This window comes from Schistocerca cancellata, chromosome 7, assembly GCF_023864275.1.
Source record: "Schistocerca cancellata isolate TAMUIC-IGC-003103 chromosome 7, iqSchCanc2.1, whole genome shotgun sequence".
In the NCBI taxonomy this organism is placed as follows: domain Eukaryota; kingdom Metazoa; phylum Arthropoda; class Insecta; order Orthoptera; family Acrididae; genus Schistocerca; species Schistocerca cancellata.
This window is the reverse complement of record NC_064632.1, coordinates 443,948,355-443,973,646: the sequence shown is the minus strand read 5'-3', so window position 1 is coordinate 443,973,646 and position 25,292 is coordinate 443,948,355. Positions and strand designations below refer to the sequence as shown.

Genomic DNA, 25,292 nt, shown 5'->3' with positions numbered 1-25,292 from the left:
AATATACAAACTGAGTAGTCCATGTGCAATGTACACAACATCGAGGAGGGTATGAGCGTACGAGCGCCGTGGTCCCGTGGTTAGCGTGAGCAACTACAGAATGAGAGGTCCTTGGTTCAAGTCTTCTCTCGAGAGAAAAATTTAATTTTTTATTTTCAGACAATTATCAAAGTTCAGGCACTCACACATAATCAACTTCGCTCTCCAAAATTCGAGGACATTTTCAGATTTGCTTGGACGTATGCAGGATTTGACGGTCTACACACGGGAACATTTGAAAACGTAAAAAACATATATGTTTTGACAGAGCACAGGGAAAACTGTGCGACTGTGAAACTGTTGCATTCATTTGTTGCAGTTTATGTGACAAACTCTTATGTTTTCATCACTTTTTTGGGAGTGATTATCACATCCACAAGAAAACCTAAATCGGGCAAGGTAGAAGAATCTTTCTACCCATTCGCCAAGTGTGCAAGTTAGGTGGGTCGACAACATATTCCTGTCATCTGACGCACATGCCGTCACCAGTGTCGTATAGAATATATCAGACGTGTTTTCCTGTGGAGGAATCGGTTGACCTATGACCTTGCGATCAAATGTTTTCTGTTCCTATTGGAGAGGCACGTCCTTTCGTCTACTAATCGCACGGTTTTGCGGTGCGGTCGTAAAACACAGACACTGAACTTATTACAGTGAACAGAGACGTCAATGAATGAACGGACAGATCGTAACTTTGCTAAAATAAAGAAAGTAAAATTTTCATTCGAGGGAAGACTCGAACCTAGTACCTCTTGTTCCGCAGCTGCTCACTCTAACCACGGGATCACAGTGGTCCTCAGCTGACCCTGATGTTGCCTAGGCTGCGCATGGACTACTCAGTTTGTATATTTTGCTTATTTTTTCATAGTTCCACACAACTTCTTCCTGTTTTCTCGATTGATCTGTGTTCAGTTTTTCAAGGCCTATCCACTATGTCAATTTATAACTAAATCTGAGGGGGGTGCGATGGTGAGGTTCCCTTGTAAGCACAATGCGCATGTGCCGTTAGTTTTCAAATACAGCAGCACAGCCTAAGGCCTGGGTAGCATCTGCGCTTATGTTCAAGCACATATTTCTCGCATTGTTCAGCCACATTAATGTAACCACCATTTACGAGGGCCGTTTGAAAAGTCCGTGCAAAGTCCGAGAGATGGCACCACCGGCGCGTATCGAGGTCATGGAGGTAAAAATAAGAGGAGTTGTCATGACGTCACAAACTTGAACCGACCCATGTGAAGAACCGCCATGTTAGCTACTCCAAAACATTCGCTTCCGGTGGTTTGATTCCGTGTAGTCGTGAAGTGTTTTGATAAAAAAAATGCCGGCTTGCGTTGCTTACGGGTGTACTAATCGTTCTGATTGTAGTCTAAAGTTTAAACAAATCACATTTCATTCGTAAGTGGGCTTATTTAAGCGGTATTTTCTTATATATACTTTAAATTCTGATGCACTGTAAAGTTTTACAGTATGGTCTTATTTCTGTGATTTGACCTTAGATTTCCTATCAATCCAACGCGAAGAGCTCTCTGGAAGTGAGCAATACACTTGGTTTTCATTGTTTGGTTATTCCCAAGTAACCGTAAAGTCCTGGCAAGAAATATCCTGCAAATGGGGACTAATATTTTAAAATGCAATAATTTAATGTAAAAGTAATGTAACTACATTTAGTTAATTAAATCTTCAGTAAAATGTGTGGAACACCTGTTACAGTGGTTAAATTATAAGTACTTAAAGGGTTACATATTTGTTAAAGCGAAGTTCCCTATCTAAGACCAAGGTTAGATCATTACATTAATCACTGTGTTGTCGTGTTATGCTGTAAATTGCTGTTATTTGCCACACTGAATGTCACTTGGTAGGTACAATTTATGAACAAAGCAGATGTGTAAACTACAATGGGTCTGAAAATCTTAAATTCAGTTCTTTTCTTCGTAATTTAACGAATCTTTCACTTTGTTGACATGACAGCTGGCTTGTTAATATCATCCCTGCGTACATCCTTGGGACACCAAAGGAACAGTGGACGCTACATTTCAGATGTGTTACAACCCGTGGCTCTAGCCTTCATTCGATCCCTGCAAAACCCTACATTTCAGCAGGATAATGCACGACCGCGTGTTGCAGGACCTGTACGGGCGTTTCTGGATACAGAAAATGTTCAACTGCTGCCCTGGCCAGCACATTCTCCAGATCGCTCACCAATTGAAAACGTCTGGTACAGGATCTGCAACATGCGGTCGTGCATTATCCTACTGAAATGTAGGGTTTCGCTGGGATCGTATGAAGGATAGAGCCACGGGTCGTAACACATCTGAAATGTAACGTCCACTGTACAGAGTGCCATCAATGTGAACAAGAGGTGACCGAGACGTGTAACCAATGGCACTCCATACCATCACGACGGGTGATACTCCAGTATGGCGATGACGAATACACGCTTCCAATGTGCGTTCACTGTGATGTCGCCAAACACGGATGCGACCATCACGACGCTGTAAACAGAACCTGGATTCATCCGAAAAAATGACGTTTTGCCATTCGTGCACCCAGGTTCGTCGTTGAGTACACCATCGCAGGCGCTCCTGTCTGTGATGCGGCGTCAAGGGTAACCGCAGCCATGGTCTCCGAGCTGATAGTCCATGCTGCTGCAAACGTCGTCGAACTGTTCGTGCAGATGGTTGTTGTCCTGCAAACGTCCCTATCTCTTGACTCAGAGATCGAGACGTGGCTGCACGATCCATTACAGCCATGCCTATAAGATGCCTGTCATCTCGACTGCTAGTGATACGAGGCCGTTGAGATCCAACACGGCGTTCCGTATTACCCTCCTGAACCCACCGATTCCATATTCTGCTAACAGTCATTGGATCTCGACCAACGCGAGCAGCAATGTCGAGATACGATAAACCGCAATCGCGGCAGGCTACAATCCGACCTTTATCAAAGTCGGAAACGTGATGGTACGCATTTCCCCTCCTAACACGAGGCATCACGACAACGTTTCACCAGGCAACGCCGGTCAACTGCTCTTTGTGTATGAGAAATCGATTGGCAACTTTCCTCATGTCAGCACGTTGTAGGTGTCGCCACCGGCGCCAACCCTGTGTGAATCCTCTGAAAAGCTAATCATTTGAATATCACAGCATCTTCTTCCTGTCGGTTAAATTTCGCGTCTGTAGCACGCCATCTTCGTGGTGTAGCAATTTTAATGGCCAGTGGTGTAGATACGTTTTCGCTTGAGGCCGTAGTTCCGAATCATTCAGGGAAAACATTCAAAAATTACCTTCGAACTCATTTCTCTTGAATAACCCGAAAACAATGTTCTCCAGCAAAAATGTATCCTACTACAAAATTTACCTATATTAATTGTCCTACAAAAAGGTCCTATTCACTGTTTCTGGAGGCCTAAATGTTCGTTTGTAGTGAGCAACACAATATGAAAACCTCGTGTGCTGTTTTTGAAGACGTTGCGGGTTGCATAGAACGCATCGGTAGGGGCAGCTGAATGCCTCTGTACAGTTAACATTCGAATAAACAAAATCCACGTCTTTTTGCAGTTGTTTTATGCAACCCACAATTAATGCGGAGTTTCGATAGCTGCTGAATTTTGTTAGGGTGCTTGGTGAGGTGTAGCAGAGGTGGTGCTGTGTTGCAGAAGGGGAACACGGCGCTGCACTGCGCGGCGAGCAGCGGCCTGGAGCGGTGCGTGGAGCTACTGCTTGCGCACGGCGCGCCGCTCTTCCAGGAGAACCACGACAAGCTGACGCCCTGCGACCTGGCCATGCGCGCCAGCCATCACGACATCGCGCGCCTCCTCGAGTCCCGCATGGTCTTCGTGAGTACCCGCCCCCTCCAGCGAACCGCTCACTTTTGGTATCAACCAGTTACCACACACGCTACAAACTACAGTATTCGCCTCAGTCGTTATGTATCACACAGGCCTACGCTACATATACGAGGGGGGGCCCAAAAATAACCGGAATTTCTTTCTAGAAAGCATATACTTTATTGTTTTCAAATACAGCCGTAATCTCCTTCGAAGTACTCTCCATTAGCATTAATACACTTGTCCAAACGTTCATTCCAGTGTTCGAAGCACCTTTTAAAGTCGCCCTCCTTGATACCTGCTAGCATTTTCATGACATTGCGTTTTACGTCTTCCACATCCTCAAAACGCTTCCCTCTCAAGTCTCTTTTTATTCTCGCGAATAGGAAGAAGTCCGAGGGTGATAAATCCGGCGAATAGGGCACGTGGGTCAAGGTAGTCGTCTTCGTTGAGGCCAAAAACTGGTGAACGCTGAGAGCCGTGTGCGCGGGAGCGTTGTCGTGATGCAGGAACCACACGCCAGAATCCCACAAAGCCGGACGATTTCGCGACAAACTTCTGTGAAGCCGTTTCATAACCTCCAAATAGAATTGTTCGTTTACTGTCTGGTTTTCAGGGACAAATTCAGAGTGTACGATCCCTTTGATGTTAAAAAAAAACAGATCAACATCGTTTTCACATTCGATTTCACTTGACGAGCTTTTTTTGGTCGAGGTGAGCCGGGGGACTTCCATTGTAATGACTGTTGTTTACTTTCTGGATCGTACCCGTAGCACCATGACTCGTCACCTGTAATGATTTTGTTGAAAAAATGTGGATCATCTTTGAACGTGTCAGTCATTTCGAGACAGGCTCGAATGCGACAATCCCTTTGTTCTCTGGTAAGAAGCTTCAGCACGAATTTCGCTGCCACTCTTCGCATCCCCAAATCGATGGAGCGCTGAATTGAGCTCCAGGACAACCTGGACAAGTTCTCGAGTTGGTCGATTGTCCTGCGTCGATCTCCACTGATGAGATCACCGATTTTGTCGATGTCGTCTTTGCTTCAAGCAGTTGAAGGTCGACCGGAACAGGGCTGATCTTCAACCACCATTTCTCCCTTTTTAAACCGAGAAAACCATTCTTACACTTGCGTTTTACTAAGAGCATGATCTTTGTAGGCTGTCTGAATCATTGAAACAGTTTCTGCTGCGTTCTTGCCGAGCAAGAAACAAAACTTCACTGCTGCACGTTGTTTGTAAGAACTAGCCATTTCCTCGTGTCACGTCTGCACTGTACGCACACTCAAAGAGCTACCAAAGAAACCACACTTCTCACTGTTGGGTGACGCCGCGTGGCAGAATGACTCAGCAGAGCTCCTACTACAACCCTCTGGCGACGCAACCTGCTACTACAAGTACACGATGTACAGCATTACGATGCTGTTTACTTTGGGGTCCCCCCCCCCCTCACAACTTTCCTTTGCTAACACAGAGTATAAATCGAATTTACTGTAGTTGGTTGTAGCGCACACTTAACAGTTAATACCATATTTTTTCTGCCCATCATCGTTTTAGTTTTTGAATTCCCCGTAGCTCGCAGCATCTGCTTCGACAAAGTAGTGAGTCTATCTACTCTGTGTATAGGCTCTCTATAACAAAGCAATTCGTCGGATAAGGCCCATGTAAACGACCAGAAAATTTGTCAGACTTCCCTAGTTTGTCAAATTATTTGGCAGTGTGCAGCTTTTTATGACGCATTTGCCAAACATAGACTATTTTGAGTTGGCCATGCATATTTAGCGAAAAAGAGTTTTTCTGTAAACACCAGGCGATCAAAAAGACATATGGATTAAGATAAAAGAGGACTGGCAGTTACCAAAGTGGTGGAATGTTGCGTTTTTCCCAGCCATATACTCGTATTACACTTGAAGAAGGAAAATCAGTGTTCTTTGGACAACATACAAACGGGTGTATAGTAAAATAAAAAATCGAAACTCTCGGCTTCTTTCACGGACGATGTATATGTTCCCACGATGAGGGATTTTAATGAACTGAATTACAGTATTTGTTGAATGGAATGAACACTCTAATGAATACAGAAAATGGTTTGAGAGTAAAGAGGAAGAAAACAGAGGAAATGAGAAGTAGTAGGAATGAGAATAGCAAGAAGCTTTATGTCAAAATTGGTGATCACAAAATAGAGGAAGTTAAAGAATTTTGCTGCCTTGGAAGCATAACCTATTGCAGAAGAAGCAAAGAGGATATAAAAAAGCAGACTAGCACAGGCAAAAAGTGCATTCCTTGCCAACAGAAATCTACTAGTATCAAATAGCAGACTAACAAAGACAGAAAGTACATTCATGACCAGTAGAAGTCTCCCTGTGTCAAACATAGGCCTTAATTTGAGGAAGAAATCTCTGAGAATGTTGGTTTGGAACACAGCATCGTATGGTACTGAAACATGGACAGAGGGAAACCGGAACAGAAGAGAATCGATGCGTTTGAGATGTGGTGTTACAGAAGACTGTTGAAAATCCGATGAACTGATAAGTAAGGAAAGATGAGTTCTATGCAGAATCGACCAAGAAAGGATCATATGAGCCGGCCGGTGTGGCCGTGCGGTTCTAAGCGCTTCAGTTTGGAACCACGTGACCGCTACGGTCGCAGGTTCGAATCCTGCGTCGGGCATGGATGTGTGTGATGTCCTTAGGTTAGTTAGATTTAAGTAGTTCTAAGTTCTAGGGGACTGATGACCTCAGATGTTAAGTCCCATAGTGCTCAGAGCCATTTGAAAGGATCATATGTAAACACTGACTAGAAGAAGATATACGAGGTGCGACAGTAAAGTAATGAGACTGATTTTCTTTGCAAGATGTGGCAACCCTGCAGGCTTGTGTAGGCACAATATCTTTGACCTTGGTCTATAAGCTGCTTCTAGTCCAAGCAGCACATTGATGCAACTGCTCACTCGTGAGCTGTGCTGTAATAAGTTAACGCGTGTTTGTGTCTCTTGTCACAGAAATGGAACCACGTAATATTGCGCAACGGTATGCCATTTCTTTTTGCGTTAAATTGGGTGAAAACGCGACGACAATTTACGGAAAACTTCAGAAGGCTTTTGGAGAGGAGGTTATATCAAGAGCTCAAGTTTTTCATTGGCATGAGATGTTTAGTGAAGGCACAACGAATATTGAAGATGAAGACTGCAGTGGACGACCATCAACCTCATGGATGGATGTGAGCTTGGCCAGGGTGCGTGAACTCATACGATCTGATCAAAGATTATCCGTGAAAATGATTGCAGAAGAACTGAACATCAATCTAGAAATGGTTCGTCTAATAATAACTGAAGATCTTGGTATGAGAGAGATTTGTGCAAAAATGGTCCCCAAAAATCTCACACCACAACAGCGCAAGACACGGGAAAATGTGGCAGCAGAGAAAACAGAAATCAATCCAGAATTGTTGAGCCGTGCTATCACTGGTAATGAAAGTTGGTTTTTCAGTAAGATCCAAAGTTCGCAATGGTGCACAAAGAGATCACCCAGACCAAAAAAAGCTCACATCTCTAAGTCAAAAGTGAAATGCATGCTTGTGTGGTTCTTTGATTCCAAGAGAATTGTTCATAAAGAGTGGGTGTCTCCTGGACAAACAGTTAACCAATATTACTACAAAGAAATTTTATAAAGACTTCGTAAAAGAGTTCTTCGTGTCTGTGCCAACATTGATGATAATTGGAGTCTGCATCACGATAATGCGCCATCCCATACTGCTCTGTCAGTACAGCAATTTTTAACCTCAAAACAAATTTCAGTACTACCACAGCCACCTTATTCACCGGATATCGCTCCGTGCGACTTTTATCTTTTTCCAAGAGTCAAAACGGCGGTCAAGGGACACCATTTTCAAACAACACAAGATGTCCAAAAAGCTGTGACGAAGGCCTTGGGGGATATTACAGAAGATGAGTTACAGAAATGTTTCCACCAATGGCAGAAGCGCTGGAAAAAGTGTGTGCAGTCAGAAATTGGAAGACCTCAGGCTTTGTGTCTGACCACTGCGAATAATAATAATAATGGAAACGAGTGTTTTGCGTCATTGGCAGGGAGGCACCTTGCAGGGCAGGTCCGGCCGCCTTGGTGCAGGTCTTATTAGATTCGATACCACATTGGGCGACCTGTGCGCCGGGTGGGGATGAAATGATGACGAAGACAGCACAACACCCAGTTTTTAGTAGTCATTACACAGTCACTGTTTTGTTGTGCTGTCAGTTCGTTTGTTGCTGAGACAATCACTCCGGGTTGTCGAGAAATATGGCGGGCGACAGTCAGGTTGGTATCCCACCACTATCCGGTGGATCTCCAGACACGTCTTCGCTGATCACTGAGCCTCAGTTCGAAGCATGACTCATCACTGAAGACAATTATACTCCAGCCAATGACGTTCAAGGCCAAAGGCGTGCCTGGAGACACCCCAGACAGCGGTGGGATACCAATGTGACAGTCGCCCCCATTCGGCCCGACTACAACGTGTGATGGTCTGGGTGCCACATTTCATTTCATAGCAGGATCTCTTTGGTTGTCATCTGCAGCACTGCGGTACGTCGACGATATTCTATGCCCCAGTTTGTTGCTCTTCATAAGAAGCCATCCTGAGCTAACATTTCATAAAAATAATGCCCACTCTCTAACGGCGAGAGATACTGCTGATCTTCATGACAGACAAACCCTATCTTGACCAGCAAGGTCGCTAGATCTCTCCCCAACTGAGAACGTTTGGGATATTATGGGCAGGCCACTCCAACCAGCTCGGGATTTTGACAATCTAACGTATAAGCTGAACATAATTTGGCACAATGTCTCTTAGGAGGATACAACTCGCATCAGTCAACCAATGACATGCCGAACAGCTGCTTGCATAAGGGCCAGAGCCGGATCGATGCGTTATTGACGTGCTCAGTTTGGGAAGCTCTCGCTCTTGAATAAAAATCCAATGTTTCTGAAATTCTAATCACTTGTTTGAAAGATTTTGATCGAGAACAATGTATTTACCTTAAAAGCGTTCAAAAGTCATTTAACATAAAACTCTGGCATCTCTTTCTCCATATTCCACCACTGCTTGCGGATCACCTCCAGCTGCACAACTTTATGCGCTGTTCACATCCAACTGCCCAACACTACACAAGCGAATATTCCAACAATGAGTCCAACCAACCACAGACTGTACACAGCACAGTCAGTAATTTTCATACAGAGCGCTACGTGACGTTACCAACATTAAAACCTAAACAGCCTACTTACATCCGCTATATTGTGTGTCAGTTCAGTGATGATCAGAATAAGTAAAGAGAGAACTGTCTGAGTACGTTCGGTTTTGCTCAGCTGTTTGAAAATCAAATAACGTAAGACGTTTACCAGCACAGTAATTCATAATTTTTCTAAGGGGACGTTTCAGTACATGTACATCACATCTACCGATTTCCGTCCCATTAGGATAATTCTTTCGTAGTGCGTCGTTTCCAGGGCGTTTCTAGAAGTCGGTGAAAGGGGGGGGGGGGTTGGGGCTAATGGGGGGTAGGGGGTTTGGGGGAATAGAATATTGCTTAACAAAAGGAGAGTTGGGGTCCTCCACCTACAAATTGGTAAAATTTGGTGTTGCTTAAATTAGTTTTTGGCAACTATTTTGGAGTTCAGTGTAAAAAAAAAAACTTATTTAAACATGGGAGATTTTATGAATTACATAAACCATAAAAAGGTCAACTTAAAACAAACAAGTTTTCGTTAATTTACTGGATACATAAGATGACATGAATGCAAAAACTTGAACTTGACATGAATATATTTAAAAAAAAAAAATCTGTAACAAAATTCACTGGATAGTTTCGTCTTCTGCCCAATTTGTCATGCTCATTGTTTCTGTTTCCTTTTACTGAATATGTCAACTATATTTTCAATGTTCATATCTATTTCTTTATGGATATTTGCAAGAGCCAATCCATTTAGTCTCGCCTGCCCCATTGTGTTACGCAAATAGGTCTTTATACGCCTTAAAGTTGAAAAGTTTTGTTCAGGTGTGCTTGTGGTAACATGAATAGTCCCAAATATTTGAAGTAAAACATATACATTTGGGAAAAACTGCTTGTCACAGTTCTTTAAAGCTTCAGTTGCTGTTTCAGGTCTTTTACTGTCATCAACCCACTTTTTCTCCATAGCTTCAGCTCTCCTGTCATTAATGTACATCCATTATATATTGATAAATAATAAGACGCCCATTTTAAGTTAAATGATATTTATTGGTTTAGATAGTAAGCTCTTATTCTTTTGTTAAAATGTGTCTGAAATGTAATACATTGCAACCTACATCGCTATTTAATTATCCAATAATGATTGAACCCGTTGAAGTAACATATTCGCTGATTTCTGAAGTTATTTTATCCAGTGTACTATGATACTCCACAGGGGAGGCTGGGGTGGGGGGCCATAGCCCCCCCCCCCCTTTTGCCATCGCCCCTGGCCGTTTTGTTTGTCTTACAGTGTATTTGAAAAAGAATTTAATTATTGGTAACGTATGTCATCAGTACTATACTCTTACGAAACAGTGATAATACTAATGGTCTTCAAAAACAATTTAGTTTCGTGACTGAAACACGGCTGAATCCTTGTGTTTTCCATTGTCAGAAAATTACATTTTATCCCTCCGAGGGTAGCTATTTTCCCTCAGGTTGGGAGCCACTGTACTACGGTTATGTAAATACGCACTGCCGCTGTTGAAACCATTTCTCTTGGTACATCGATACCTACTTCAAAGCCGTTGCGTAAATACTTGTAGTGAAACCACAGACTAGAAAGATGTGTACAGCACACTTGGTGTGGCCGAAAAATGTAATCTCTGCAATGAAGCACACGATTCTCAAGAAAAGCGTTCCAGAACAAATTTAAGCTCCCATTTCTTTATTTATATTTCTGCAAGTATTAGTCGACATGCGGAGAATAACAGCCACCTCTAATAAACAAAGCAGTTCATTTTCCATAGATAGCGAAACTCTAGAACACAGTAGCGTCCTAAATACAGTACTGGTACTGTACTAGTTGAAATTGTCAGATAAATTGCACGCACCGGCAGGGAAGAAGCGAGCGACCGATTGTTTGCTTTATCAACAGCACATCTCCGCGATAGAGCTCCTAAGAAAGACTTCGGGAAATAAAGGTTAATTTTCTGTGTATCTTACGTAACTCCACTCCACCACACGACGTTTTATTTATTATAAATTGGCACAGTGTTTTATTTTTTTGGTCTGTTCCATGCCCGTCTACTGTGCATTAATACAGACATGTGCCACAGTAATCACTGTGGAAACTCCTTACATTGTTAAAAATGTTCGCCTTAAAACCGTTTGTTGACATCTAATGACGTAGCCCGCTTGTCGATAAAATCGGACAACCATAATACACCTTATGTCTGAGAGCTGCTCGTTTGAATTAAGGTTAGTGATAATGTAGCCCACTTAGAGCTGATTTTGCTATACTGTGTTACGGTCCTTTCGCTACCGGTACTTTTCAGTTCAGCCACAGTGTGCATTAACGTGTATTTGTCTACCATGTTTCGACGAACTTGCACGACATAACCCTTTCAGATTCGTCAGTGTGCTCACTCTCCCCCAGCGAATGTCGCAGTGTTAAACACATCCACCTTTAATCCGTTTAAGCAGAGGAAGATCAAACTTTCGAGACTAATGTAATTATCACATATTAATATGAGGCGCAGGTCTATTGAATGTGTAGAAATATTTTCTTGCATAGTCCAAAAGGCTTTTAATACGACCTTTTCTCGCTCTTTAACTTGAGCTGCATATTTGATTTTGGAAAAAGTGTATATAGACGTCAGCGCCTGCAACGGCACAAATTTATCAGTTCTGCTTGAGAGAAATTTGAGTTGGTAAAAACCTGAAACAATGCCTACCTCACACTTTCCGTAAAAGAACACTCTTTTCAGTGGTCAGTTGCAGTGTACATGTATAGGCCTATACATGGCGTAAATGAGCTTTGATCCAAAAACTTTATTTCAGTTTTATTATGGAGAGACTTAATTTATAAGACGCAACCACAATAAATGTTTCAGACTTGCGACAGTATCGGTATGTGGTCAGCTGCACGTAGTGTGAGCGGAATTGTCAGTGTCGCCAATCCTCCAAGAAAACGTAAGATAAATGTGACTAAAAAAAATTGCCAGAGAAAAGCTTACATATAACAAGGTGTATAATTGTGCATCTTTATTTTTGCAGTAATTATACTGTGTAACGGACTAGTATGAGTTTATATTTATTTTCTTAATTTGGAATCTGTTAGACATTACAGTAATGCAGTCAACTGCGAATGTATAACATTTAGTTACACATGCTTGATTGTACAGAAGCAGAGCTTGACTCAGAAAAATTACGATGTCTATTACGAGTGACCACAAATTCTCAGTCTCTCGTGTATTCGTTTCAGACTCTCTCCGAATGTGTGTTTCTCCAGTTTGTAATTTCGTATAGAACTATTCACGCAGTCCGATAATCGTTGTGGTGGCTGATGGAAGCAAGCGTAAGGAAACTGATGAGTTTCGAGCCCTGACTCCTCCCTATGCTGTACAATTCCTAAAAACGAGCAGGAGTACTGAGAATTTGTTCAGGGAAACCTTGCAGAGAGAGAGAGAGAGAGAGAGAAGAGTGGTAACGGTGAGCACATGCGAAAATGGAGAGAACCAGATTCGAAATAGCCAAATGTTAATTAGGTTGCAAGATATATGCATCATATAGCCTCATAAAAGTCGCTGGAGCGCTGGTGAATACTAGTACAATGGTAGAGAAAGCAACTACATCGTATATTTCGAGAAAGTGTTTTGAAGATTTCAGTCATTCTTGGTATTGTGCCCTCTCACGTTTTAGAGTCTTGAAATCAAGACATAATTCCGTTTTAGCTTTCGAAAGTGAAGTTGGCATTTTCTGGGATACTAAATTGCATCACTAGAGACTCCCAGAAGCGTAAGAAAAATCTAATATTTTAAGAGAGTTTCCATAAACCACTGTACATTTAGTGTGGAGGGGTGTGGGGATACGAAGCAGGTGGGAAGGGGGATGGATGGCAGGGTGCAAGCGGGGGAAGATGCTAGTTTTGCCTGGCAGAGCATGTAGGGACTTGACTGGGACAAGAAAGGCTGTTAGGTGTATGTGTAATACATGAACTTGAGTGGGGAAGAGGGTGGTAGGTTGGAGACAAGGACTACTGAAGGTTTATGCCAGGGGGTTTTGGGTGCGAAGGATAAATTATAGGAAGAGTTCCCACCCACACAGTTCAGAAAAGCTGGTCCCTTTGCGTCCACAAACGTGTGCATTTGTTCATTCAGTTGTTCAGAGCCTGAATTTGATGTTACAGTGTAATGACACTGTTCAAGATCAGAAACAGTCATGCATTAATCTACACAACAAATACTTCCCTATTAATATGAGCAGTCTCTGCTTCAATCCCTCTCTTTCCGATGTTTCCTCCCTCCCTCGCTTCCTCTCATGTGTGTGTGTGTGTGTGTGTGTGTGTGTGTGTGTGTGTGTGTGTCCGCTTCCTCTCTCTCATGTGTGTGTGTGTGTGTGTGTGTGTGTGTGTGTGTGTGTGTGTGTGTGTGTGTCACTCTCGGTCTCTTTAATGCTGTACATCTCTCTACCAGACATAACTTAAAGCTGATTTGGCATCCTCAAGATCACCCACATTGTATACTGATTTCCTTTCAACAAATGTTTATTGCCTGTCCCATCTGTTACATGTACAACAGATCTTAATCCTCCTTCTGATAACCTCAGGTACATTGTTAACATCCGTTTGCTGTGGGATATTAGAACATATTCTGGGCTCAAATGTAATGAGGTGTTTTGAACAGAACACTTATTATCAAAATTATGGTTGTATGAGATATCATGTTAAATTTGTGACTGGGTTCAAGATTTTTTTTGTTAGGAGGATGCAGCAAGTTATGTTGGATGGAGTGTCATTGACAGCTGTAGAAGTATGTTTGGTTGTACCCCAGGGTAGTTTTTTGGGACTTGTGCTATACAAGTTGTTTATTAATGACTTTATTGACATTGTTAATAGTAACCTCAGAATTTCTGTAGATGATGCAGTTATCTATAATCATGTAGGTCTACTGTCTGAAAGAAGCTGGAATGTAAACATTGGCAATTTGTATTAAACGTTGAAAAATTTAAAATTTTACACTTCACAAAACGAAAAAATACAGTATCCTGTGACCACAATTTCAGTGAATCACAGATGGAATCAGTCAACTCATACAAATATTTTTTGTAACAACTTGCAGGGTAGTTAAATGATCACATAGTCTCAGTAGTAGGTAAATCATGTGATAGACTCTGATTCATTGGAAGAATACTAGGGAAATGCAATGTCTACAAAGGAGATAGCATACAAAACACTAGTGCTCAGTGTGTGGAAACCTTACCAAATAGAACTGACAGAGGCTATTGAATGGATAAAAAGTATGCTGGCACAAATGCTCACAGGTTTATTCAGTCTGTTGATGGGTGTCATGAAGATGCCGAAAGAAATGAACCAGCAGACTCTTGAAGGTAGATGGAAACCATCATGTGGGAACCTATTTAGAAAGTGTCTAGAATTGACGTTAAGTGATGAATCTAGGCATGTATTACAACCCCCTAGATATCACTCCCATAGATTTTGTAAGGATAAGATTATACAATTACAGTGCACACAGAGGCATTTAAACAATCATTCTTCCCATGCTCCAAATGTGAATGAAACAGGAAAATATCCTAATAACTGGTACAATGGGATGTACCTTCTGCCATGCACTTTATGGTGGCTTACAGATTACTGATACAGATTTAGGCCCCTATCCCCTGACACACATACATTACAACTTTGTTCAGCCCTTTGATAGTAAATATTCTTGATTCCTGATATTGGAATAATTTTGTTGTAATTTGGAGAAAAATGTGTAAATATTAATTTTGAATCAAACAAGCTAACAAACCCTTTTCAGTAAGTGAATGTAACAGAAGTCCAAAGCCTATAATATTCATGCAGTGTTGTTTATTTGAAGGGGAAAGTATAGATTACATCTTTTAGTTAAACACTTTAAATCTAGTGTTTGCTGAAAGCAACAGCTGTTCACTGTAGTGGTTATTTTCTTCACAGGCAGATAGCAGTGACAGTGTGAACGAGGCAGAGTTGTATGGCAGTGAGCCAGACGAAGTGTACTCAGGATTAAGGACACAGGACCTGCAGGAGGCCAAGGACCAACTACTTGTCGAGACCTCTGACATGCTGCATGTGCCACTTTTTACTGCTGAGGCACTTCTCAGAGACAATGGTATCCCTAGAATTTGTCCTAATGTAACATATTAATTTTAATCATATTAGTACATTGCTGGTAATGACTGTTCTACTGTACATTTTTAGAAAAGCATTCAAATGTTTCTTCACTTATTAAAAATAAATCTAACAAAAAGAAGAGAATTTACCAAGTTGTGTGGAAGACTGGTAGTAGGAAGTAAGAAAAATATGTGTTAATGAGGTACTACATGTATAAGTCATGTGATTTGTACTACATCCTGTTTGTACTTACTCACAAGTCCCTAATATGTAATGAATGCAGGATGAATTGTCAGTCCTCAAGGACAAATCCAGAGGAATTTGCACAGTATAATGATACACCTATTCTATTTGTTTTATGTTATAGCATCAAAATCTTGAAAGTACATGTATGTAACTCTCATACCTTCCTATAAGTACCGTTTATAAATTTGTTATTCTGATTCTGTCATTAAAACATCTTCAAAACTGATTGTGGGTATGGGGAATTGCAACATTCACCTTACCTGTTTATTGCATTCATTTCCTCAAATCTTTATCTTGAAAGTCTTGTATTTAAATGGAAGCTTTCCTAAATAGAATATTAAAACATTCATGTACATATTAGATATCACATGTGCAACTCTATTGGAAATACAATGATGTTAGAAAACATAACAAGGGTGGGAATTTCCAACTTGATATGCGTCATACTCCATTACACTCAAATGAATGACAGTAACTCAAACTTGCACTAAAATTGTTTGGCATCTTGATCTTGTTTTAGAGAGGAAAGATACTTCTCCAAGTTGTATAACAGCTGGATGTTGTGAATCCACAATTTTTCACTTTACTTCTTTTATGAATTTGACAAATATCCATAGATGGGATCCTATCTCAGGGACGAATAATCTGTTGTGAAGGAACAAAGTGCTGTATTAAGATGGCATGTATTTGCTGTAATAATTCCTAGGATGCAAGAGTGTACTTCAAAAACTAGGTGAAAAGGTTTTAAAATGTACTGATTTTCTTAAAAATTGTGATATATGAGAGATGAGTATCATAGTACCACCATAATTACAAAAACTAGGTACAAATAGATCACAAAATTCCAAATAGAATTTCACTAAAAATTGAAAGCCAAAATAAAACCAAAACTCCGCTGCAGAGTGAAAATCTCATTCTGGAAGATGAAACCAGTACGCTTTACTGCTATATCCACAGGCACTCGGACACCTCAGGCACCATATGATGACACAGTTGGAATTCCTTTTTGAATTCCCTGAATTTATTAAAGTGCTGTTAAGATCTCATCTTCCAGCCTCTGCTGAATATTGACTTCATAAATTCTGTTTTACTGCTCAAACATCGTAGCATAGACGTGGATGTTATGGGCAAAATCTTCACCTGAAGACGGCAAGTAAGAAACTTGCTGAAACTTTGCTGGAGAATGACGCATTGACTTGGCTGTCAACCCAAGATTTGATCAGTGAGATTTTCCGAGAAAATCTGTATTCTCCAAATCAAAATATTTTGTTAATTGCTTAGGTATGGGCCTTCCCATAGAATCACCATTAGGAAATACTTCCATTTGGGGCATTATTAATGAATTGTATATGGGCAAGGTAAAAATTTGTGAGCCTGACAAAGAGATGCCATTGAGACAACAAAATACTGTTATGTTGGTTCATGTTGCATAATATCATATGTCAGATAGCATCTTGATCTGTGGGACATTTTTATTTACAAAGCTTTTTAAATTTGTGATGTTGCAGGTGTTTCATTCCAGTGGATAAACTGGATACTATGACATCATAAAATTCTTTGTTTTGTGTTATTTGTAGGAAGCAGAAATTCATCCAAAGTTGGTGGAAGTATATAAAGAGTTTGCTCTATATTTTTCAACTGTTAAGAAATGACTACTTGAATCCAATTGTGAACCTACATGTCTTGAAGTTGGTGATCTGAAGGAGGTCTAAACAGTGCAACATAGAATAAAACATTGAGAAAATGCAAAATATGGTACGCAGTGATTAATGATTAAAGGCATATTAAATAGCTGATGTGATGAGCATATCAGAAGATACTATATAGTACATGTTAAATGAAGAAGCATGAGAGAATGCCTTGTTTGTTTGTTTTATTTTGTTTTGTTTTAGGGCACAAAAACAACTAGAGTCATACGTGCCCATGTCAGAACCGTAGAGCATGAAGGCAAAAAAAAAAAAAAAAGGAGTTAAAAGTGACTAAATGTTAAGCTCAATTAATGGAAGGAAAGAAAGCTAAAAACAAGGACTTGGAGAAAGGTCCATAGAATATGCCATAGAGACAATAGAGGTTCTGAACTAAAAATTACATGTTCTTCGCCATATTGCTATAATGGATAAAAAGTAAAATGTGGTCAACAACCTGTGTGTCGTTTGGTAAAACAGCTGATAACTCAGACGGCAAACATAAATGAGAACATAAGAGGTTAAAAAAGGACATTCCATCAGGAAATGGTAAACCGTCAAAAGGTTGAGGACAATGAGCACAAAGAGGTGGGGTATCACCACTTAACAAATGGAAGTGGCAGAAAAGACAGTGCCCAATATGAGTCCTAGCTAAAATGACCTCCTCACGGCGAGAGGGCGAAGAGGAGGTCGGCCAAGCCACTGGGAGAGATTTAATTCTCCAAAGCTTGTTTCCATGAAGGGAAGACCAGTGGTGATGCAAAAGTGACACCATCTGCTGATAGGTGGCAACACAGAGATCATTGGAGGGAATGGAAGAACTAGTGGGCCGAGGTATGAGGACTGCAGCCTTGGCAGCAGTGTCAGTGCCCTCGTTTCCCATCAGACCGATGTCACCAGGGATCCACATAAACATCACAGTGGCTCGATCAAGGGTGAACAAGGGAAAGCTTTCCTGGAGCTGTTGCACTAAACGATGAATTGTGTACAGCACAAAGAGGCTCTGAAGGATACAGGAGACTTATAAATGGTGGAAAAATCAAAATTTCTTTGTGACTTTATTAAATTCTATAGTTTTTCCTGATTATATTGATGTATACATTATAGGGTTTCACATGAATAATGACCTATATATACCAAATTTTAAATTTATGGTCATGTATGCCGCCACGCCTCCTTTATTTCTGTTACAGAAACCAGTATTATTTTGAAAAGAACTGTGAACTTTCTGTTTCCAGGGATTATACAAATGGTACATTGTATATTTTGGTAACAGTGCAGGTTTCTACTATCTGTAAATGATTTATCTTTGCTAATTTTTATTTTTGTTTCGCTGAAGCAGTTTGTTCATGTGTTACTGAATGTGTGTTGCCCATGTGCTACATATAGTTGTGGAAGTACATATCCTTTAGTGTGCAACAAATACAAATTATGCTACGCATAAAGAAATTCAGTAAAAAGAAATTTCTTGGTAACCAGTTCATAAACAAAGCAAGCCACACTGTTGAAAGTGACCTATGTTCAGATCTTAAGGGATGAAATTCCCACATGGCACGCCTCCTGGTGATTCAAATTTTTGTGTTAACAATGACGCTGTTTGTAGTGGATTTCTTGTTATCGATGTGGGCATCTTATCTTCTTTGATAAAGGAAGTGGCAAAATGTAAACAATGTGATGGTGTAGACTGTCTGGAAATAACTGAACAACAAAGTAGCAAGAATGGTTTAGTGTCAAAATTAGTTGTTCTGTGTAGGTCCTGCAATAAATCTACCTCTAAAATGACTTTGAACATTGTGCATAATTCATATGATGTGAATTTGAATTTAGTGTATGGAATGCATGGAATAGGAAAAGGAAAAAAGCCTGTTTAAACGTTTTGTGGTTTGATGGACCTTCCTCCTCCTCCCAGTAGGTTCAGCAAGTACATAAAAATACTTTTAGGTGCCTTGATAGTTGTGTCTAAAGCATCTATGAAATGTGTAGTAGAAGAAACTGTAAATATTAGTGGAACCAGGGACTTTGCTGTTGCACTTGATGGGACATGGCAACGTCAAGGACATCGTTCCTTCAATGGTGTTGTAAGTGCTACTTCTCTGGAGAATGGAAAAGGTGTTGATGTTGAGGGCTTATCTAACTACTGCCACACCTGCCATGGTAACACTGAAGGACATATTGAACATCAGCATTCTAAGAATTATGATGGTCACAGTGAAGGTATGAAGTGCGATGGAGCTCTAAAAATATTTCAGAGTCAGTGCCCATTTATAATGTTATATATATGAAGTACCTAGGCGATGGGGACTCAAAAGCTTTCAATAAAATTAATGAGTTCAATGTTTATGGTGATACATTGGTAACGGAACTGGAATGTTATGGACATGTGCAAAAGAGGATGGGTGCTCTATTGAGGAAGCTACGAAGAGAAATGAAAGGAAAGTTGCAATCTGATGGAAAATCTCTGTTTGGCTGAGGCAGATTGACAGAAACTGAAATAGACCTTCTTCAGAGTTTATAAACCCATTAGAGGAACTGCACCTCTGAATGGTGTTACAGCAATGAGAAAAGCTGTATGGGCCACTTACTTTCATAGGTTGTCCACAGATGACCACCCTGTTCACAGACTTGGCCCTAAAGGAGGAGATTCTTGGTGTGGTTACCAAAAAGCAAAAGAAAGTGGTCAAATATACCATCATAAGCATTCTCTTCCTGAGCCTGTTATGAATGAAATAAAACCAATTTTTAGAGACCTCAGTGACCTTGCTTTGCTTAGTAAATGTCTTCATGGAGGCACTCAGAATACAAATGAAAGTGTCAGCCATTGCATATGGGAGAGATTACCCAATAATGTTTTTGTAGGACTAAATACATTAAAAGTTGGTGTACTAGATGCACTGATAAGTTTCAACAATGGAGTGATAGGAAGGTTGGAAGTCCTGAGAAATTTAGGCTTAAAATGTAGCTGTAATATGAAAGATCAATTGCTTGCATGTGAGAGACAACGGGTTGCAAATAAGCAAGAAGTGCTAAAAGGAATGCCAAGAGGAAGCTTGAAGATGAAGAAATGCTGCAGGATGAAGACTATGCTTCAGGAATGTTCTGAGGCACAGTTTAATTGAACTCATATCTTCATTCGCAATTTCCCTTACGTTGTATTTATAAGAATTCAGGTACAAATATTTCCTAAAGTTTATAAAGCATTGCTCTAATTTTTTCTGTAACTTGCAATGGTCCATACTTATGTAGTAGTCCTAAACCATATTGCAGAATCAAGTAAATTATAGAAAAAATAACATTTTTATTGGGGAAAAAATTATAATAATTAAAATGTAAGATGTGATATTTTTTATCCTTGTAATACACATAATAGGTAGAATTAAATAGGTGTAGCACCTCAGCCATTATGTCATGCATACCTGGTAAAAATTTGATCTCCTTCAAATGTATAACATTGGATTAAATGGTTTCTCAATTTGAGGAAGCATTTTGGGAAAAAAAATGCATCAATTTCTTTGTAATATTTTTAATAACCCTAAGCTGGTTCAGAAATTTTCAAAATACTGATAATTTGTTTAGAAAGTGTGCTACATTATCTGATATAAACAAAAAATCTCTAAAACATATACATTATAAACAGTGCCTGAAAGAAATAGGTGTTGGCCTCGGAAGCCCCATGTGTAGAGAGTACAGAGGATACCAGTGCTCCAGCAGGTGTCATAGGCTTTCTCCAAATCGAAAAACATGGCCACAGTCTGGTATTTCCGTGTTAAACCATTCGTGACATTGGTTGACAAAGTGATAAGACAATCAACTGCAGAACAGCATGCTTAAAATCCACATTGTGCAGTAGTTAGTAAATTGCGAGACTCGAGCCACCGCACCATCTTGGGCATGAATCGTACATTCCTTCACCTTGAAAACACAGCTGGTGAGAGAAACGGGGCAGCAGCTAGAAGGAAAGTGTTTGTCCTTACTGGGCTTAGGTATGGGTATCATAGTGGCTTCAAATGCCCTCTGCCCAGATGCGATTGTACGTATGAAGGAGAAAGTGCTTGTCCACAAAAGAAATGTTCTGCAAGATATGTATACATTGTCTGGTGATGGGGCAGAGGGTTGGGATGAAATGGGAGCATGATCTAGCTCCCACACAGTAAAGACAGCATTGTAACACTCATGATTCTGAGAAAAGAAAGATGTGCCTGAGCCTCCTCCACTTATTTCTGACAGAGGAATCCTTTGTGCAAGTTGGTTACTGGTTTACTGAAAGCTGACCAAAAGCAAATGTGAAAAAGAATTTCTTAGTGAAACTTGGACCCTTCGGAAATGAATCCAATTGGTTTTTTGTGCTACAGATAGAAAAAGATGTATGGCGTTGTGGGGCAGTAAGCCCCTAGAAGTAGTTTCAGCCACCTGATTGGAATGATTTTATTTGCACACATAGTGGCATCTTTCCTTTGCAGAGTACAAGTGCAGCTGGTTTGTATGGTGGCTGTAATGAGTGCCTGTTAGATTTAGGTGTTGTGTTTTTATTTCTGATGAGACTGAGAGAAAAGGGAGTGGATGAAACCTTGTGCCAGCATGTAGCTTACTCCTCTCAAGTAGCAAAAAAAGAGGGCCACTCAACTTAAATGTCTCCATCTGCACACGAATCACAGTCAACACTATCCTGCACCCTCACTGCATGAAAAAGTGTCGGCTGGTTGGGAATTTAATACAGCACACTGGTGCAAAGTCTGGTGATCAGGAGCTTAATGCTACCATCTGTCCTACACTTCCCATTCAAATACTGGAGTTGAAAATTACTTTCATCACTATAATTCAGATGGGCTACCTCCAAATTGAGAAGAACCATACAGGTATGGATTAGTGACAGCAGCTATGGATTCTAATTATGTGTCAGTTTGTTACTGTGTACCAAACATGAATTCATCACATCCTTTTTTAAAATAAAAAGATAGACTGTGTGAAGACTGCACCAAAGAAAACAATTTCCTCTGCTGCATTTCTGTGTATGTGAAATATTCATCTTATTGGTTACTTTGAAAAGCATGTAACAAAAGTAACTAAAATATAATTGGTATGTCTACCTGACCAATTGGATGTCACAGTGACAGAAAGTTCTCAGCCTGTTTCTTCCAAAAATTTTAAACCTGCTACAACTGGCACACTGTATACCCAGTTTGAATATTTATCAAGGGTGACTAATTCACAAATAACTAGTTTACAAACATGGCATGCATACTACAAGTCATATCAGAATCAATTCTCTAATAGACAATGAAAGACACAGTATTGTCCAATTCATACATGATGACACTTCGTGCAAGCCTAGTCGCAGATAGGGATATTCAGTAAGAGTTCTTCTTGTGGGACACCCACAGCTGTACAAGTCCAGGACAGTTGCTTAATCTGAAACCTTTTATTGTGTACATGGCTCGTATTAGAGCGTTCAAGTTCCATCATCTGATGTAAAAAATAAAATAACTTAATCATCTGAGGTCATCCTCATCCCAGTGTTGTCATGGAACCAAAGGTTCCATTTCAAAAGGGTAAAAGAGACAAAAATTCTGTAACAATTCTTCCCCCGAGCTCTGCGAGCAGGAACACAAGCAGGAAAACTGTGTAATAGTAAGTGCTCCAAAACTGGTTGTGTACACAATAAAAGATTGTGGATTAAGCAACTGTCCTGCAGTTTCTTAATTTTTTGAAAGGGTTGCAGTGTTGCAACCACCAAGCATCAGTTGTGGTGTCCGTGTAAAAGTGCTTTGTGGTTGAAGAAAGCACATATCCTGCAAATTGTGTTTCTTGCTTGCTTATGTAGAATTTGTCACTTGCCCCCTCCATCAGGTTTGATTTATTATTTATTTATTTCTTGTTCATTACAAAATAATAAGTGTTACAGACAATAAATATTGCAAATTATGTGTTTACAATAAAGAATAGTCAGGATTACGAATGTAGATTTGGGCACATATTTGTATTTAATAATAAAAGAAATGCAAAACATTGTACTTCAGGAACTCTTCTATCATATAAAATGATCCTTGTCATAGGAACTGCCTTAAAGTTTTTTTTTAAACATGAGTGGATATCATGTATTCTTCTCGTCTCATGACTATGATACTCACTATTCAGTTTAAAAAAGGATTTTTCTTTCCCTTTGAAAAACATCAAAGAGAATATGTATTGTGCAGTAGATGTAAGGATTCAAAGTTTCTTAAAAAGAGTCCTGCATGTAGCTCTAGGATGGACTCCGCACATGATACTGACGGCTCTTCTTTGTGCACACAGTACTTTTTTAGCCAGTGACTGATTACCCCAAACTATAATTCCATATGCCATAATGGTATGAAAATAACCATAATATGGTTTCCATACTTCTATAAGAAGAAACAATGCGTAATGCATAAGTTGCTGAACTCAGTCTCTTGCATAGATTCCGTATGACAACTTGCAACAAATGGAATAAAGACTCACTAAATAACTTTCTCTCTTTATATTTAATGCTTGTAATGGTTACGACATACACAGCAGAGCATTTAGAGCACTACTTAATGCTCATTGACTGTTGGAGAATTTGTGAATCCAATGTTATGCATTTGAAGGAGACCAAATTTTTACCAAATATGCATCACATGAAGGCTGAGGTACTAGACCTATTTAATTCTGCCTATCATGTATATTACAATGATAAAAAATATCACGTCTTACATTTTAATTTTTACAATTTTGGCCCTAATAAAAATGTTATTTTTTCTATAATTTACTTGATTCTTCAATATAGCTTATGTCTTCTGCATAAGTATGGACTATTGCAAGTTACGCACCTGTGCAGAACAAGTCTAAACTCACCCGCCATCATTCATGACTTCAACCAGAGAGCGGAAGAATAAAAATAAACTCTGTATCAATAAATACAGACTGACAATTCGAATGTCTTCCACAATTGCTCTTCCGTGATAGACTCTGCCCATAGCAGAAATGTTGGCCAACTGTGTTGATCCAAAGGGGGGACTACTTGGGAAACTGAATAAATTCTTGACTATACAATTACACACTCCATTCAGCAAGGTCATAGAAATTCAGGATTTTTATATTGTTAATATAAATTTCAGTATAATTCTTTGGGGACCTTCCATTGTGACACATGTTACATTTTGAAATCAGTATTTTATTGTGTTGACTTGTTATCAATCTATAAATCCATATTTTCTTTTGTAAATCATCATTATAAATTGTGTTACTCAGGCAAAGATTTTGAAGTGTTATTTAAGCAGGGAAGGGCATTAAAATTAAAGAACAAGAAAGTAATTTATGTTATGAGTCATGTTACAAATTTGGGACATCCTATTCCTAATGTGCATTTTAGGTCAAAAGTGTTCTCAAACTATTAGGAGTATGGATCTGGTTTTTATCACAGAAAATGTGTATTAGGTTGGCATTCAAATGACAGAGTTACAGATTTCTAAAAATATTTATACCATGTGAATATTGTAATATATTGAAAAAGGCGTGTGATTCAGTGTTACATGACTCATGTTACTTGCTACCTCTTGTTGGATTTTTTTTCCTGCAAACAGATAAGAAAATATGACATTATGTGCCAAATAAGGTAAACTTAACATTAACATTTCACTTTTCAAACACTATGAAAAATTATAAGAGCATGACATCTGAGAAAATGAACTGATTCAATTAAAAGTCAGAGAACTGAAAATATCATCTTGCATTGACAACACCAAGTGGATTAATTTTCTTTATAATTTCGTCACATTTTACAGGCTATTTCCATTAGTGATCAGCACACTCCATTGCGCTGATTAAGCAAGAATTTCCAAAAACTGCACGTACTTCTCCGGCATTGAATTTTCTGTCATATCCTACTTTGTACCAGTCTCCAGTTTTCACACTTTCTATAGTTTCTTCAGTATGATGATCTGCAGCAACAAAATTCTTTGGAGACAGCAGATATGTTTGTAGTACTCCTTTCTGGTGGTGAAAGTAGTGAATGCTCTTTATGTTTGGCACTGATGGTGCTGAATAAATATTTGAGCCAAATTAAGTTTTACATTGATTCCTTGAATTTCATCAATAGACACATGAAAAACCTACATAGTTGTGGTACTTGCAGCTACCTGAG

The 25,292-nt window shown here is 39.7% G+C and overlaps 1 protein-coding gene across 3 annotated transcripts in view; it reads left to right on the top strand.

The window, feature by feature from the left end:
* LOC126092311 (ankyrin repeat and IBR domain-containing protein 1-like) overlaps window positions 1–25,292 on the top strand; it is a 564,318-nt gene that overhangs the window by 304,433 nt on the left and 234,593 nt on the right. For all 3 annotated transcript variants that reach the window (XM_049907838.1, XM_049907837.1, XM_049907836.1), the window contains 2 exons: window positions 3,695–3,874; window positions 15,048–15,222. In XM_049907838.1, coding sequence (XP_049763795.1) covers window positions 3,695–3,874; window positions 15,048–15,222 — 355 coding nt within the window. The remainder of the gene's footprint in view (window positions 1–3,694; window positions 3,875–15,047; window positions 15,223–25,292) is intronic.